This window comes from Portunus trituberculatus, chromosome 46, assembly GCF_017591435.1.
Source record: "Portunus trituberculatus isolate SZX2019 chromosome 46, ASM1759143v1, whole genome shotgun sequence".
NCBI classification, from domain to species: domain Eukaryota; kingdom Metazoa; phylum Arthropoda; class Malacostraca; order Decapoda; family Portunidae; genus Portunus; species Portunus trituberculatus.
In genome coordinates, this window is record NC_059300.1 from 9,056,558 (window position 1) to 9,074,057 (window position 17,500).

At 45.5% G+C, this 17,500-nt stretch overlaps 1 protein-coding gene across 1 annotated transcript in view; it reads left to right on the plus strand.

Moving 5' to 3' along the window:
* The first annotated feature begins 1,456 nt into the window (after positions 1 to 1,456).
* The window catches only part of LOC123519704 (cadherin-23-like), a 90,688-nt gene continuing 74,644 nt past the window's right edge, over positions 1,457 to 17,500 (plus strand). Inside the window, exon 1 of the mRNA XM_045281205.1 lies at positions 1,457 to 2,479. Coding sequence (XP_045137140.1) covers positions 1,915 to 2,479 — 565 coding nt within the window. The 5' untranslated portion in view covers positions 1,457 to 1,914. The remainder of the gene's footprint in view (positions 2,480 to 17,500) is intronic.

The following is a 17,500-nucleotide window of genomic DNA, read 5'->3' on the forward strand; positions in this document are numbered from 1 at the left end:
TCTCTCTCTCTCTCTTTCTCTAAAATATTTTTATTACTGTTTTGTTCCTCCATTGTTTTCCTTTACGTTCCTTTGTATTCCTCCCTGTTTTTTCCTCTTCTCTCTCTCGCCCCATCCTCGCCGTGACCTGCCTGCCGAAGGGGTCAGCGATAAGCGTAATGAGAGCGGTGTCGTGGCGCTCCTGGGCAGATGTTTATCATTATTTTGCCGCGGCGATGGTGAAAGTCTTATACGGCGTTCTTCCATGTTCCTTAAGTGGCTTGCGAAACTTTGATGATGAGAGAGAGAGAGAGAGAGAGAGAGAGAGAGGAGAGGGAGAATATTAATGTTTGAGGTCGTATTACTATTTTTCTCACACCCCTTATACTCTCTCTCTCTCTCTCTCTCTCTCTCTCTCTCTCTCTCTCTCTCTCTCTCTCTCTCTCTCTCTCTCTCTCTCTCTCTCTCTCCCTCTCACCTGTATCTTCCTGGTGCCAAGGGACGTTCGTGATAATTACCTCACAGGTGTGCGTGGTCGTAATTTCGCCTTTCGTTCAGCTCCCAGTCATTTGCACCTCTCTCTCTCTCTCTCTCTCTCTCTCTCTCTCTCTCTCTCTCTCTCTCTCTCTCTCTCTCTCTCTCTCTCTCTCTCTCTCTCTCTCTCTCTCTCTCGTTTAGCCACTTTTCTCATCTTAATGTCTCTCAGTCTGCCAAAGCTTATCATGTTTCGTGCCTCATTTACCTTCCCTTCCTCTCCCTTCCTTCTCCCTTCCTCCTTCCTTCCTCATTACCTGTGGCAGTAGCGGTGGTTGGCTGGGTGGCTGGCTGCTGCTTCCGCTTCCTCCGCAGGCTTTTCCGTGTGTCGCTGAACTTTCCACCTCCTGGCACTACTTTTTAGTCGTAGAGGGAATTATACTACTGTGGAAGCAAGAGGAGAGGGAAATAAGAAACTGTTGTGGTGTGGTGTCTGTGTGTTGTTCGTGGTGATGAAAGAGAAGTAGGAGAAGGAGGAGGAGGAGAAGAAGGACTGAGGGAGGAGGGCAGAATTGTAAGAAAATTCTACATATATTTATGGTAATCATCACTTATGCTCTTCACAGATTTCCTCAGATTTTATTTATTTGCACATGAAATCCGATGTCGGCTGCCTGTTTTTATCGTCATATTTTTCTCGCTCCGAATGCTTTTTCCTGTCTTTCCTATCAACTCATCATCAGATTTTTTTGCTTCGATGAAGATAGAAAGAATCTTGTTATATGTGTTGTATTTTTTGCTCCACAGATATCACACACGCCGCGCCCTTGAGGTCCTCAAGCGTGGTGACCCGAGGTGAAGGGTCTTGGGCCGCCCAGACAAAGGGAGGAGGTCTCGCGTCCGCAAGGACACCGTAGCGCCCCGCCCCTGGCCGCCAGCCCACGGCGCCACGCCTGCATCCCGCCACGACGCCAACCGAGACACACAGAACGCCGTCAGGGAGGAAGTGAAGGAGCCGCGTGAGACAGGAGTGTGACGTCTCTGTTCTGTGCATTGCTCTTTGCCTTGTTCGTCATGGCGCCAACCTAGAACGGAAGACGCCTCGTGGCAAGTCAGAGGCTGATGCTGAGGGTGAAAAGGCACCATTGTGGTTTATCAGGCTGCTTACTGTCTTCACACGCATTAACCTCGAGCTGGTTTTCTTTCCGGCTCCGCGAACCAAGACGAGGCTTGATGCGCGGGGCAGAGACCCTGCGGCGGGAGAGTGTGGCACGGAGGCGTGAGGACCACCGCGGAGCAACGGAGACAAACAGCAGAGGAGGCGCATCGCTGCCTCCGTAACAGTCCTGCAGGAGGCGAACCGAGTACCGAAAACTGTACCTCACGAGCATGACTGAACCTACACGTGTTGGCCCGCGCGTTTTCTGTTAGGTGCATAGAAAACGGGGTTCAGCCGCGAAGATGCTGGTGCCGCGGCGATGGTGCTCTGAGCCTGACAGCTCAGTGTGTCGCGCGGAATGTCGAGTGGAGGATGTGTCTGGGGTGGCTGTGAGGCCTCCCCGCCGTGCAACGTCCGAGACGGCGAGTTGTTGTAGAAGTGCCAATATGACGCCACCGTGGGCAGACACTGGCACGCCCGCGAGGTGCCTTACTCAGAGAAGACATGCAGTGTTATTAAGGGACGGCGCGCCCTTGGCGAACAAATCCGTAGTGTGTGTGACGGGAAGCTCACGGGCTTCCGAGGAGTGCATCAAAAGTGTAGATACTAAGTCCCTGGCTGGATCCAGGGCCACGGTGCGCCATCCTCCTCAGAACACAGTCTTGTCAGCCCCCACCACGCGTCCCTCTGCTCCGCACCACGTCCCTCACTTGTGGCTCCGGAGAGCCTGGCTGGTGACGCTGCTGGTGGTGGTCTCGGTGGGGTTGCTGGGAACGCCCGTAGCGGCCAACACGCCGCCGCGGTTTGTTTTGGACGGCCAGAGTGAAATAGTGATCCGCCTGACGGAGGGAGAAGCCACGCCTGCAGGTGAGTACCTGGCGTCCTGTTTTAATCACCCTTGTTGCTACTCAATATTACTTTAGACATTCTCCTCGCGTTGAGTCAGTGCTGCGTGTAGACCATGTTGTGTGGGCGACGATGAACACCCGGACAGAATATTACCATTGGTTCTTATTGACTTCGTTGTTGGGAAAAATGCATCGTTCAGTAGGCATTTCGACCGTCGCTCATGACCAGTATGCGGAAGACACGTTCGTGTGTCACCAGTGAGTTAGTGTTACAGTTCCACTTAGGGTCCGAGCGCCCCGCAGACTCCCAAATCACGTGTGGCCTTTGGGGTCAGAATGTGAATCAGCATGTGACTAGAAATCATGAAGACAAGGTGACTGCGAGGGATAGATGCCTTCAGAGAGAAAGAGAGAGAGAGAGAGATTCCCTTGGCTCCATCTCATCTACTCGCATTCAGCTAGCCTTCATCTTTTCCCCACCCCTCACAGGACACCACAAAAATAATCCCTTAGTCTGTGGTCGCCACGAAGCCCAGCACAAGCCCCACATTAGCTCGGCGTGCTCGTGATGGTGGTGGGCGGCGGTGATGTGGTGGGAAGCAAGCAGGGAGGGAAAGTCTGATGACGATAATAAGAAGGTGTTGTACTTCCAAAGTTATGAAGGAAAAGGAGAAAAAAGTGAACATGACGGGAATCTGGAGCACGCACACACACACACACACACACACACACACACACACACACACACACACACACACACACACACACACACACACACACACACACACACACACACACATATGTAGAACTTCACGGGTCGGCAAGCAAAGTATACACTACATTTCCTCCCGTTGATCGAAATGGCGCATAAAAATCAATTAGAGGTTAGTCAGGGAGGAGCCGCCGAGTGATATAATGACAGCACAGAGCGGCCGATGGGGCGGACGAGATGTAGAGGAGCCGATGTGCTTGAGTCTGCAGGAGGGGAAGTACAAAAAGGCGAAGAAGGAGCACCGTGAGCCAGTCATAATACATTACCATTACCACGTGCCATTGACCCGTGTAATTTTTTTTATAGTCGATCATTTTACTTGAAGAGCAGTAGGTAAGGGGAAGATTAGGGATTGGATTTAGTGGAGGGTTTCATTTCTCTATCGCCTCTTACTTCAAAGGGAGGCAGCGATGGCAGTAATAAGGCGTGGAGTTTACGAGAATGTATATCGTATTGATGGCTGTTTGAGTCTGAGGAGAGAAGTATTCCGTGTGTTTCTCTGTAAAGGAAGGATATATTGGAAATTCGAAAGGTAAGGAATGGGATTTACTGTAAGAACAAAAGAACGACGGAGTGATCAAATATAGAAATCACGAGGATGTAAAGCAAGGGGAATGCCATGTATCCTGCCATATTAGATTGGTGTGTAGGGAATGGAAAGCCAAAGAATGAAATTTAGCTTGAATAGAGAAATAAATGAAGGGAATAAATATGCATGTTCATTTATACGATTCTCCAAGCCATCCAATAAAGAAAAAGCTAAGTATGCGGAAGATTTCGGTGTAGGAAGCATGTACTATTTACTGTGAAGCGCGAAATGAATCAAGGCAGTAGGTATAGGAATTAAAAATGATGCGTATTGTCCTACTGGCTGCTAACTCGAGGGAAAGGGAAGCCTACTGCATGCTTTTGGGAGTAAGGAGGGCGCGTAAGTGATATATAGAGCTGGGGAGTAAAATTTACAACGAAAGAAGAAAGGGATGTTAGTTGTAAGGATGTTAATTTATTCACACTGTATTGCCGATAAACTTGAGAATACCGAAACGAGGACAAACAATGGAATATACTTTGAAGGAATGAAGACTAAGTTTGTATAGGAATTCATAACAGTGCATTATATAGCACCACCTGTTTAACCCTTTTAGTACTAGGACGCATTTCTACCTTGAGTTTTAGGCATAATTGGACAATTTTATTGACATTAGGAAGGGTTTATGGAGGTGAGAAGATTAATGGTCAGAGTCTTCACTATTTTACTCCCCACGTATGTTTCTGAAACTGTATAAAATCACCAGATAGTAAGCAGAATAAATATGGAAATACGTCATTGTACTGAAGAAGTTAACCAAGGCAAGGAAAATTAAGCATCACGCATATAGAACTGCAGGAAAAAAAGAAAAGAAAACAAAGAGCTAATAATTGGTACCGCATTTATTATTACTGTTAAAAGAAATCAATTGTGAGGGTATTTTAAAGTTAAGTCTAGAGCTATTTGACTCTTAAAGGAAAAAATAACCAGATTTTTTTCTAGTGCAAAGTGGGACGTGTGGAGTGAGACAAGGAGGTGTATGGGAGGGTATGGCTGGGGATTGTAAAGGAGGGTGTGTAGGGCAGGGCAGAACTGGTGGAGGGGAATGTGTAGGGGAGGGCATGTGTGGCGAGCGTGGAGGGGGAAGTGTAGGGGAGGGCCAAGCTGGAGATTGTCAGGATGTAGCATCGGGTGTGTGTTTGATCAACGTCGCTAAGGGAGGATGGCGGCCAGTTTGTTCTGCCTGTTATCGCCCCTCGCTCGTGACTCCCTCGCCTCTCTCTCTCTCTCTCTCTCTCTCTCTCTCTCTCTCTCTCTCTCTCTCTCTCTCTCTCTCTCTCTCTCTCTCTCTCTCTCTCTCTCTCTCTCTCTCTCTCTCTCTCTCTCTCTCTCTCTCTCTCTCTCTCTCTCTCTCTCTCTCTCTCTCTCTCTCTCTCTCTCTCTCTCTCTCTCTCTCTCTCTCTCTCTCTCTCTCTCTCTCTCTCTCTCTCTCTCTCTCTCTCCTCTCTCTCTCCTCTCTCTCTCCTCTCCTCTCTCTCTCCTCTCTCTCTCTCTCTCTCTCTCTCTCTCTCTCTCTCTCTCTCTCTCTCTCTCTCTCTCTCTCTCTCTCTCTCTCTCTCTCTGTCGTTGGTGCCTCAGGTGTGTCAGCGAGGAAAAGGATGTTGGGTTTTCTTTCGCCTCAGCTGTGTAACGGTGAACTGGCGTGTCTTGTGACCCAGCCTTGCCCTGCCCTACCTTGCCCCGTCATGCCTTGCTTTACCCTACCTTGCTTTACCTTTTTCCTGCCCTGCCTTGCTTTTCCCTTTCCTTTTCCTGCCCTGCCCAGCTTTACTCTGCCCTGTTCTACTCTGATTTGTCTTGCCCTGCCCTATCCTGCTTTTAACTCAACCCTATTCATGTATTACCTAGTTGTACCCTGCATTCCTTATAGTTATACCCTCCCTAGTAAGTAAATCCTGCCATGCCCTTCTTGTGCTTCTGCTATGGAATGATTCAGCTCTTTCCTCTCCTGCTGTGCCTTGTGGTCCAGTTCTTCGCTGTCTTTCTTTGTATCTCTTCCTCCCTGCCGTGCCCTCTAGTTCTTCCATGTCATATCCTACCCTGTGTTCCTCATCCCTTGCCCTTCCCTTGCTCTCGTGTGACCCTGCCATAGTCTTTAGTTAATCCATGTGATCCATCCTGATTCTCCTCATGACCTGCCTGTCTCGTCTGGCCGTCCCTCACCCTGTAATTCACATCATATCCATTCCTCTGCACCATTTCTTTCTCCGTGATTTTAGTGCCGCTTTTCTCATGCACGAATCTCATCACCCACTTATGACTCTATTTCTTCATGTGATCTGAATTGTATATGTGACCCACCCATTCCCCCTACGAGGCCCACTCTAGGCCTTACTGCGAACCACCTTTTCCCACCTCACATGACCCATCCAGGCGGCCCTATGTGACCTTTTCCCCTCTCTTAGCCCTGCCACCCCATCCCCCTCCATTCCCTGCGTCCCGAGGCGAGGCAGTGCAAACAGAAGGTCTGGTCGTGTGACGGAGGCTCAGCACGACCCTCCGTCAGGCACCACAAGTGACCTCGGGGCTAACGGTGGAGGTCAGGTAACGCAAACACCCCCGTAATCACACACACGCACGAACGCCCCCCTCTACGCCCCCCGGTGATACCCTCTCCTCTCCCCCTGTGGCACTCTTCCTCTCCCTCCTCTCCCTCATCTCCCCTGGGAAACGATGCAGCTACAGACTGATGAGGAACGTTGTGCAAATGCGATCCTTCACTCCTTCACCCTCCTTCATTCACCCCCAGACCTTCTTTCACCCACTCCCCTGCCTCCTTCACCTTTCCTTGCCTACACCCCTGGCTGGCTACACCTCTGCCTCCACCCTGCGCTCCCCCACATCTTCCCCTCCCATGCTCTCTCACTCATTCCTGCCCTCGCTGATAACCTTCCATCACCTCCCCTTCCACCTCCGCCCCGGTCACCCTTCAGAATACACACACGGATGTTTGACTCCGCCGCAGGAAGAAACAAGGAGAGATGGAAATGAGATGGTAGGAGAATAACCGAAATGGAATAGTTCGAAAGAAAAAGAGGAGAGGAGAGATAGAGGGATAAGTGTATTTGTGTAAGGGTTGTATAGGTAAGTGTTTGGATGGGAGGGAATATTGACATCTGGTTAAATTTTGGGAGAAAAGAGGAAGAGAGAGAGAGAGAGAGAGAGAGAGAGAGAGAGAGAGAGAGAGAGAGAGAGAGGTAAAAAGATGGAAGGATAAGGTCAGAGAAAGCATATGGAAATCTTAAAGTGCACGAAAATAATTTAAGGAAAAGAAGGAAAAACTGAAACAGGAGGAGAGAATTGGAAATATAAGAGGAGAGAAATAATAGACGAAAGGAAGAAATCAGACAAAAGATATATTTGAGAATGATAAATGAATGTGTAAAAAAAAAAAAGTGAAAATAAGAGAAAATTACAATAGAGAAACACGAAAGAAAATGAAAAAGAAAAAGAAAAGAAAGAGAGAAGGGAAAGATAAAAAGAGATAGAGTCAGTCAGAGGGAAGATATGAATAGGATTAGTATTGGAAAGTGAGGTAAAGAGGTGAAAACAAGAGGGAAAATGAGTGAAAGAGAAGAGAAAGAGAGAGGAGGCGTGGCGCTCCAGAAACCATTGTGTGGCAAGTGGCAGCTTAGCACGTAACTCCCCTACACGTAGAAGAGAGAGAGAGAGAGAGAGAGAGAGAGAGAGAGAGAGAGAGAGAGAGAGAGAGACGTACCCTCCTCCTCCTACTGCACGTGCCTTCCAGCTGATTGTAGTAAAGAAAATTATGATTAGCAAAAAAAAAAAATATGTGAAAGAAAAAAGTAAGTTGGAAGTTAATCTCCTCTCTCTCTCTCTCTCTCTCTCTCTCTCTCTCTCTCTCTCTCTCTCTCTCTCTCTCTCTCTCTCTCTCTCTCTCTCTCTCTCTCTCTCTCTCTCTCTCTCTCTCTCTCTCTCTCTCTCTCTCTCTCTCTCTCCTCTGTTTCGTTGATTGTGTTAAAAAAATGATGTGCATATTCATGATTTTAGATAATAACTTTCCGTGTTTTTGTGTATGCGTGCGTGCATGAGAGAGAGAGAGAGAGAGAGAGAGAGAGAGAGAGAGAGAGAGAGAGAGAGAATATATTTGCTTATTTGGATAAATGTGTGTTTGTTCTACGTGTGTGAATATATGTGTGTGCATGTGCGTGCTTGTCTGTGTGTGTGTGTGTGTGTGTGTGTGTGTGTGTGTGTGTGTGTGTGTCTGTAAGTGAGCCATGGGAAGATTGTAGCCTCACGACCCGCCTTTCCTCGTGCAATTGAATCACCAAGTTGCGCAAGGGTGAGGGTCGGCCACCTCGGACCATGAAGAGAGAGAGAGAGAGAGAGAGAGAGAGAGAGAGAGAGAGAGAGAGAGAGAGAGAATGCCCAATGCTACTGCGACGCTCTGGGGATGACCAACACCCTGGGGAACCACTGGGGCTACTTGGGACTTGCAGGAATAGGAGTAGTTGTGGTGGTCTATAGAAATTGTAAAGGTGGTTGTAGTTATAATAGAAGGAAAGTAGTAGTAGTAGTAGTAGTAGTAGTAGTAGTAGTAGTAGTAGTAGTAGTAGTAGTAGTAGTAGTAGTAGTAGTAGTAACAAGTGGTAGAAAAAAAGAACAAGTAGGAGAGAGGACGAAAAAAATATAATAAAAGTAGTAGTAGTAGTAGTAGTAGTAGTAGTAGTAGTAGTAGTAGTAGTTGCATCAGTAGTAGTAGTAGTAGTAGTAGTAGTAGTTGCAGTAGTAGTAGTAGTAGTAATAGTAGTAGTAGTAGTAGTAGTAGTAGTAGATTCAGACAGTCTAGACTAGGATAGCTTAAGGGATTAAAGGAATTGGAGAGATAGCGGTGATGGAGGAGGAGGGGCAGAAAAGAGCAGTGATGGTGATGGTAGTGGTGGTGGTGGTGGTTATGGTGCTGACAGTGGAGTCTAGTAATGGTTAGGGGATTAGAGGCATTGGGGAGATAGTGGTGATGGAGGAGAGAATGGTCTAGGGTGGTGCCCGTGGTAGTGGTGGTGGTGGTGGTGATGTTGTCGGCTGAGCTTTGACAATAAACTTCACCAGAACCAGACTGCCGACATGCATATATTTTTATGTAAATGTGGCTACGTAAAAGACGAGCCGGAGTCCCTGTAGCGGGTAATCCTGTGCCGGGGATCGTATAAGTCAAGATGATTTAGTGGACTCGTAATAAAACGGAATATACCGAGGGCGACCTTTCCTTTGATTGCTACATTATGACTTCGTGTTTGCCTCCACTAACACGCTGGCCCATATTCTTAAACGCTTTCTTCTCCCATCAGGACTGGTTACTGCAGCCAGAGATGATTAGACGTCTTCTTATCAATATATTCGTCCTATTGAAAGTGCAGAACCCTTATCAAACTAGCACCGGAATCATGGAAACACCCTTGAAAACCCGATTAACCTTCACTAAAAGCAGACCCTCTTAAAAATGTAAGATAAGAATACTTCCAAAAGTTTAAGTATTCAAACTGAAGTATCTGACTTTAATCACATTTCTTTGCACATGAACATCTTCTGGAGGAGTTAATAGAGGCAGAAGGCGGCGCTGACGGAGGGTATTTGGGTGATTTGGTTAGTCTTGGAGGAGTAAATCAAGGAAGCAGGCGGTGTTGAAGAAGGTTGTTTCGGCAGTTTAGTGTTCCGCCGTTCGAATCCCGCCAGGGCGTAACCAAGTGCCGATGGGCCGTTCGTCACCAGCGCAGGGCAACAGTTGAGTCAATTGTCGCCGATTATGTTGTAGGACCTATGCAGATTTACGATGGGCGAGGGAACGATTGGCGCGATATTAATAGAACTGTTTTTTGTGGCCTTCCCTCCTCCCCCCGTCTCTCTCTCTCTCTCTCTCTCTCTCTCTCTCTCTCTCTCTCTCTCTCTCTCTCTCTCTCTCTCTCTCTCTCTCTCTCTCTCTCTCTCTCTCTGCAAGATATGGCATGATTGCTAGTTTTTATTTCCCGTGACGTAAGATTTAGTGTCTTCATTTAGATATAGTTCAGATGATATATCGTAAATCTCTCTCTCTCTCTCTCTCTCTCTCTCTCTCTCTCTCTCTCTCTCTCTCTCTCTCTCTCTCTCTCTCTCTCTCTCTCTCTCTCTCTCTCTCTCTCTCTCTCTCTCTCTCTCTCTCTCTCTCTCTCTCTCTCTCTCTCTCTCTCTCTCTCTCTCTCTCTCTCTCTCTCTCTCTCTCTCTCTCTCTCTCTCTCTCTCTCTCTCTCTCTCTCTCTCTCTCTCTCTCTCTCTCTCTCTCTCTCTCTCTCTCTCTCTCTCTCTCTCTCTCTCTCTCTCTCTCTCTCTCTCTCTCTCTCTCTCTCTCTCTCTCTCTCTCTCTCTCTCTCTCTCTCTCTCTCTCTCTCTCTGCATATTCTTGGGTCGCTATATTTTTAGGATACGAATAAACTTGAGCCAATCGGTCGCCTCTGGTTCCCTTAGCAGCACTCAGCAGGGAACGGCGGGACGTGACTTGGAGGTGACCGCTGCTGGCGACCGCTGATGAGGGTGGTGGTTGTGGTGGTGGTGATGGTGGTAGTAGTGGTGCTGGTACTGCTACTGTTGTTGCTGCCCTGGCTAGATTGCTTGGCTCTCTCTCTCTCTCTCTCTCTCTCTCTCTCTCTCTCTCTCTCTCTCTCTCTCTCTCTCTCTCTGTTGGCTTGTCTGTGGATCGTCTTTCCACTGTAGATCCACTGTAGATGAACTGATAGATAAGCAGATAAATAAATCGTGAATATTCAAATGAATGAATAATTTAGTATGTATAATCCAATGGCCAGTCACTCGTGTACCCAGCAACAAGGTTCAAAGATACCACTCAGATCTAGCGCACCAGACTTATTATACTTAAATAAACAGATGTCAGTGTTTTAAATATTTGCGTATCTATCTTGCAATAACAGCCTTTATTTATCTAAGCGGGAGCAGTGCATCCTAGACAGGCAGGCAGGCAGGCATTCAGCGACTACTTAATCCATGTAACTGGGGAATTGATGGGGTCAGGAACCTACTTAATGCGTAGCCAAGCCTCTTCTCTTTAGCCGCTGCCCTTTTGACTCACACCACTGGGAGATGAAGTTTAATCCTCGTCGTCACCTCTTGTGGACAGAAAGGCAAAGACATTAATGCATTTACTTACCACCGTGTTACAGATGAAGACTCTTAATTCCACTCGCAGTTTAACAGAGGCGGGATAAAAATGAGCTCATTAGGACCCAGTGGGAGTGTGAAAGGGTTAAGGTGAGGTGTTAAGTGGAGGCTGGCTGGGTGCTTAATTAGCGGGATAACAGGTGCTTGTGGCGACAGGTAAATTGAGAGAAAGGAAAGGTGAAGGGAGCTGTTGTGAAAGAAAATGCAATTAAAGAAGTAAAGGAGGTTTCGGGAGAGTGGTAGAGAGAGGTTTATAGAAGCAGGCTACGTATGTCTGTTAAGGAGAAGGGTTTTTTTTTTTTAAGAAGAAATCAAGGAAAAAAAAAACATAAAGGGAGATAACAGCTTGATTGTATGTACTTAAGGAGAATAGGAGACTTCAGATAGGTAAGACAAGGGGAAAAGGAGTCTCAGGTGGAAGATAAAAAGTTCAAGGCTAATTGTTGCGTGTGCGAAGGAGAATAGGGATCTTATTACAGTTTAAATGAAAGAAGAGAGAGACTAAGAGAGAAGGGAAAGGAGTGCAATGCGAACAGTTTTTGTGTGCTTAAAGGAATAAGGTGGTAATGAGAGTGTTAGTGAGGCAGGTGAATGGAAGAACAGGTTACTCAGGCATGGGAATGAAGACGGAAAGAGGAATTTTAGTAGGAAGGGAAAGGAAAGTGGGGAGAAATGTCCAATGCATTAAAGGGAAAGGGATGATGTGTAGACTAATAAGGAGAGAGATTAAGGAGAATAGCATGTTTAAAAAGGTATAAAAAGTAGTTTAGCAAAAAAAAGGAAAGGTGAGAGAATAGTTTTGTACCTTACGAGAAAAACTGTGATATGGAATAAGGAATCATATGAATGGACAAGATATGCTTAAGAAGTAAAAAAAAGACGTTTAAAAAGGAAGTGAATAAGGGAAAAGAGAAGAAAATTTGTATATACTTGGAAATGATATGGAATGAAGACTGATAAAAAGAAAATGAAGGGGAAATATCTCGCTTATTATTAGTTCAGAGGTACACGTTAAGAAGAAGAAGAAAAAGAAAACGAAAAAAAATGTATTATGGCGAAAAAAATATGAAATGAAAGAATCTGATAAGAAAGAAGGAAAAATATCTCACTAAAGAAATTGAAAGAATACATGTAAGAACGAAAAAAAAAGAAAAAAAAATGTGCTTAGTCTAAAACTAAAAATATGATAACGAACAGGCTCAAATAGAAAAAGAAGAAAAAATACCTCACCATTAATCAAAACAACACATGTAAGAAAAAAAAAACAATAAGAAAGGAAAACATGGGGAATATTTCTATACAATTAACCCATTCAGTACCATGACACGTTTTTATACAGCTTCAGAAACTCATATGGGGATTAAAATAGTGAATACTCTGGGCCATTAATCTTTTGACCTCCGTAGACCCTTCCTAATATCAATAAAATCGTCTAATCACACCCAAGACTCGTAAAAATGCGTCCCAGTACTGAATAGGTTAAGGAAAGGTGATGATACGGAGGCTAGCAAGGAGGGAGATGAAGGAGGAACAGGTTTATATTTAATCCCACCCACTCCGCATGCCCAAGGGAAGCCGTGCACTCTAGTTCCTTCTGCGTGAGTGGCGATGCAGCGGAGTGGATATGGGCGAGGGTGGCGTGCGGTGCGGGGGAGTATAGCAGGGTGGGGGAGGGGGCGAGAAGGGTGAAAGGTTGAAGGGGTTTGAAGGGGCGAGAAGGTGAGAGGTGTTTGTGGAAGGGGCGGCGTGAAGTGCGCTCTTGTTCCTTTCTAGTGTAAATGCTGGTCACTTCACTGCTCTCTGTGTGGTGGTGGTGGTGGTGGTGAGTGAGTGAGTGAGTAGGAAAAGACATATTTTCTCTCTCTCTCTCTCTCTCTCTCTCTCTCTCTCTCTCTCTCTCTCTCTCTCTCTCTCTCTCTCTCTCTCTCTCTCTCTCTCTCTCTCTCTCTCTCTCTCTCTGATTCTTCTTTCTTCTCCTCTTTCTTCCTCGTTTCTCTTCATTCATTCTTTACTGAGTCTCCCTTCTTCTCCTTTGCTTTCTCACATATCTCGCTTCCTCTTCCTCTTCATCTTCTTCAACCTTGTGGCACCATGTGATGCAGCGGCGCAGTAAATCTCGTAAATATTTTCCTCCTCCTCCTCCTCCTCCTCCTCCTATGGTAACCCCCAAGTGGTACAGATTGCCATGAATGACGCCCTTGTCCCGTGTGTGTGTGTGTGTGTGTGTGTGTGTGTGTGTGTGTGTGTGTGTGTGTGTGTGTGTGTGTGTGTGTGTGTGTTTGTGTGAGGAAATCCAGCATCGTGCACTTATACTTACCTACACATCAAGCTACGGTGCAAACAAGGTCCCGTTATTACTAGTCCATTACAAACAAACAAGATAATAAGTGCAAAAAATAATAGACAAGTAAGAATGTTATTGAGGATATAATTAATTGCACCGTTACAAAAACTTGCGAGAGGGAGAACTGTAATTTCCGACGATATGTTATTCGCCTCCAGTCTTTCCTCTCTCTCTCTCTCTCTCTCTCTCTCTCTCTCTCTCTCTCTCTCTCTCTCTCTCTCTCTCTCTCTCGCTCTCGCTCTCGCTCTTTTCCTCTTTCCTCTCACAAGTAATTAACCCCTTCAGTACTGGGACACATTTTTACCCTGAGATTTGTGTACGATAAGACCATTTTATTGACATTAGAAAGGGTCTAGGGCCGTCAGAAGGTTAATGGTCACAGTCTTCACTATTTTAATCCTCCACATGAGTTTCTGAAGCTGTATCAAACCACCAAATAGTAAGCAGAATGAATATGAAAACGCGTCATGGTACTGAAGGGGTTAAGGCAAGGGAATGGCAAGACTGTCGATTGGAGTGTGTTTCTTCTTCCCTACAGTGTTATGGTTGGCCAGTGTTATGTAATGTGTCTGATATATGTGGCTAAGTGCTTGTTGTTATTTATTATTTAAGTGACTGAGGAGATGAGAAGGGAAAGTATGCCAGTGGAAATGTGTGTGTGTGTGTGTTGAAGTGGTGTGGTGTGGCATGTACAGCTGTCAAGACGTGTGTGTGCTTCCTTTCACCCTAAAACACACACACACACACACACACACACACACACACACACACACACACACACACACACACACACACACACACACACACTCTCTCTCTCTCTCTCTCTCTCTCTCTCTCTCTCTCTCTCTCTCTCTCTCTCTCTCTCTCTCTCTCTCTCTCTCTCTCTCTCTCTCTCTCTCTCTCTCTCTCTCTCTCTCTCTCTCTCTCTCTCTCTCAAGAAGACAGCCCAAGCCTTGTCATATTACTTACTGATGCGGTGCGTGTGTCAGCAAAATTACTTACATCCTTAAGAAAAGAAAAGAAAAAAATTTCTTCAATTGGTGTTTTTGATATAAAATTATAGATTAGTATGATTATTACTTGTGCATGTGTGTTTGACTTGAATTTATTACGCTTCTTAGTTATAATCTCTCTCTCTCTCTCTCTCTCTCTCTCTCTCTCTCTCTCTCTCTCTCTCTCTCTCTCTCTCTCTCTCTCTCTCTCTCTCTCTCTCAATTGATACGATTAACTTTTCCATTTAATGTGTGTGTCAGTGAGTGAGTGAGAGTGGGTGTGTATGTGTGTGTGAGGCGACGTGGAAGATTAATCTATTTCTCTCTCCGTCTCTCACTCTCTCATTTTTTTTCTGTACCCTTGACAGTTCAGGTGGAATCTCCTAGAATGCTTAACAAGTTTCTCTCTCTCTCTCTCTCTCTCTCTCTCTCTCTCTCTCTCTCTCTCTCTCTCTCTCTCTCTCTCTCTCTCTCTCTCTCTCTCTCTCTCTCTCTCTCTCTCTCTCTCTCTCTCTCTCTCTCCAACAAATCACACATACTCTTATTTTTAGAAGTATATATTTTGTTTCCAACCTCCTCCTCCTCCTCCTCCTCCTCCTCCTCCTCCTCCTCCTCCTCCTCCTCCTCCTCCTCCTCCTCCTCCTCCTCCTCCTCCTCCTCCTCCTCCTGCGAAACAACTGTTCAGGAGCAGCGAGTCATTAACAGAGACAGGATCCATATTATACTATCAGGTGTGAGCACGACCCGACCCCTTCCTCATTCGGGTGGAGCAGGAGAGGGTGGGGGGATGTGTGGTGTGGTGGGGGGGAGGGGAGCTGAGGTCAGGTCACGTCGGGTCGGGGGCAAGTTGAGTTTTCTTCCTGTTCGTCGAGATGGTGATGTCATGTGTAAGAGTTGTGGTTTGTTCTGTGTTTGTTTTGTTTACTTGTTTTGTTTGTGTTTTGAGGTTTTTGTTTTCCTGTGTTTGTGTTTGTGTTTTTTTTTCGTTCTCTTGTTTTTGTGTTATTCGTTTTTCTTTTCCTTTTTTTTCGTTTTCTTGTGGTTATTTCTTCATTTTTTTTATTTACTCAATTTTTGTTTGTCTGTTCGGTTATTCATTGATTCTTTTAGCTATTTTTTTTTCTCTTTTTTTTCTTCTTTTCTTCTGTACATCCCACATATTTTCCTCTTTTTTTCCCCCACGTATTTTTCTTCTTTTTCGCTTCTTGACCTTCATTTCATTGTATATTTTTCCTTTGGTGTCCTCCAAGATTTTATTTGTCTGTTTATCTACTCATCTTCTTACCGGTATTTTTTTCCTGACCTTTCTTGTCACTCTTATTATCATTATCTTCTTTTTGCCTCTTCTTATCTTTTGTTTTCCTTTGATCCCTTCCCTTTGTAGTTCCATGTCAATTGTTCTTTCTTTCATCTTTTTTTTTTTTTTTTCATTTATTTTTGTAATTACGTTTGTCTTGCTTCCTTAATTGGGTCACTGTGAAGAGCGGTTCGTTATTTTTTTCTTTTGTTTTCCTTTTTTTTTTATTTGATGTTTTTGTCGACGCTATTAATTATTGAGTTTTTTTTATGGGAATATTTTGTAATCTTCTTCCTACTTTTTCTTGCTTTCTTCGTGTCGTTTCTTCTTTTCTTTTCTTTCACTTTTTTACTTTTGTTTTCGTTTTTCTTTAGTTTTCTGTTTTTCCTCCTCCTCTTCCTCTTCTTCCTCCTCCTCCTCTTCCTCTTCTTCTTCTTCTTCTTCTTCTTCTTCTTCTTCTTCTTCTTCTTCTTCTTCTCCTCCTCCTCCTCCTCCTCCTCCTCCTCCTCCTCCTCCTCCTCCTCCTCTATCTTCTTCATATTATTATCTTTATCATTACCACATTATCTACCACCACCACCACCACCACCACCACCACCACCACCACCACCACCACCACCACCACTACTACTACTACTACTACTACTACTACTACTACTACTACTACTACTACTACTACTACTACTACTAATAATAATAATACCACCACCACCACCACCACCATTCCACCTTTTTAGCACCTACCTCTCAACAATCCTGCGTTATTTCCTTGTTCCTTCCCCGTCATTGTGAGGTCTCGAGGGGAAGCACGGTGTAACGGAGACGCCCTGCTCCACCGACAGTTCAGGATCTGCGGGTGTTGTGCCGTAATTATTAGGGTGAGGAGGCTGCGTGAGGCTGACGGAGGGGCTGGCGGGGTGAGGGAACCGGAGAGGCGGGGGGAGTGGGAGGGTGAGGATGAGAGAGAGAGACAGAGAAGGAAAGAAAGAGAGTATAAGAGTGAGAGGTGAGTGTTGGAGGTCGGGATCTTGTCAGTGTAATTCTCTCTCTCTCTCTCTCTCTCTCTCTCTCTCTCTCTCTCTCTCTCTCTCTCTCTCTCTCTCTCTCTCTCTCTCTCTCTCTCTCTCTCTCTCTCTCTCTCTCTCTCTCTCTCTCTCTCTTTTGTATAGCACGTTTACAGTTTAATTTTGTGTATTGTTCTTAATTGTGGCGTGGATTTTATTTTATCAATTTATCTTAACTACCCTTTCCGTGTGTGTGTGTGTGTGTGTGTGTGTGTGTGTGTGTGTGTGTGTGTGTGAGCAATACTGGAACAGAGAGAGAGAGAGAGAGAGAGAGAGAGAGAGAGAGAGAGAGAGAGAGAGAAGAGAAATGATAAAAAAAAAAAAGGTCACAGATTATTCCATGTCAGTGTGTGATGTATAGTGTGAGAGGGAGGGAGAGAGAGAGAGGGATGGGGAGAGGTTGGGGAAGGGAAATAGGGTTAAGGGTGGAGTCGGAAAGGCTATGTAGGGATGGAGGGAGGCAAGGAGAGGGAGGTGGAGGGATGGAAACAGATAGAGAGAAAGGGACGAGGAAGAGAGATTATTGGAGGGAAGAATAGAAAGGAGCAGTAGAGAAATGGAGCAAAAAATAAAAGATGATAGAGAAACAAGATGAGATAGAGTGATAGAAAATGGAAGAGCTGGAAAAGATGAAAGGGAAGAGAGAAAGAATGAAGTATAAGAGAGAGAGACTGGGAGAAGAAAAAGAACATGAATGAATAGAAAGAAGAATGAAGGAACTGAAAGACAAGAATAAAGGGGAGAAGGCATAGATGAATGAATGAAAGAGAGAGAGAGAGAGAGAGAGAGAGAGAGAGAGAGAGAGAGAGAGAGAG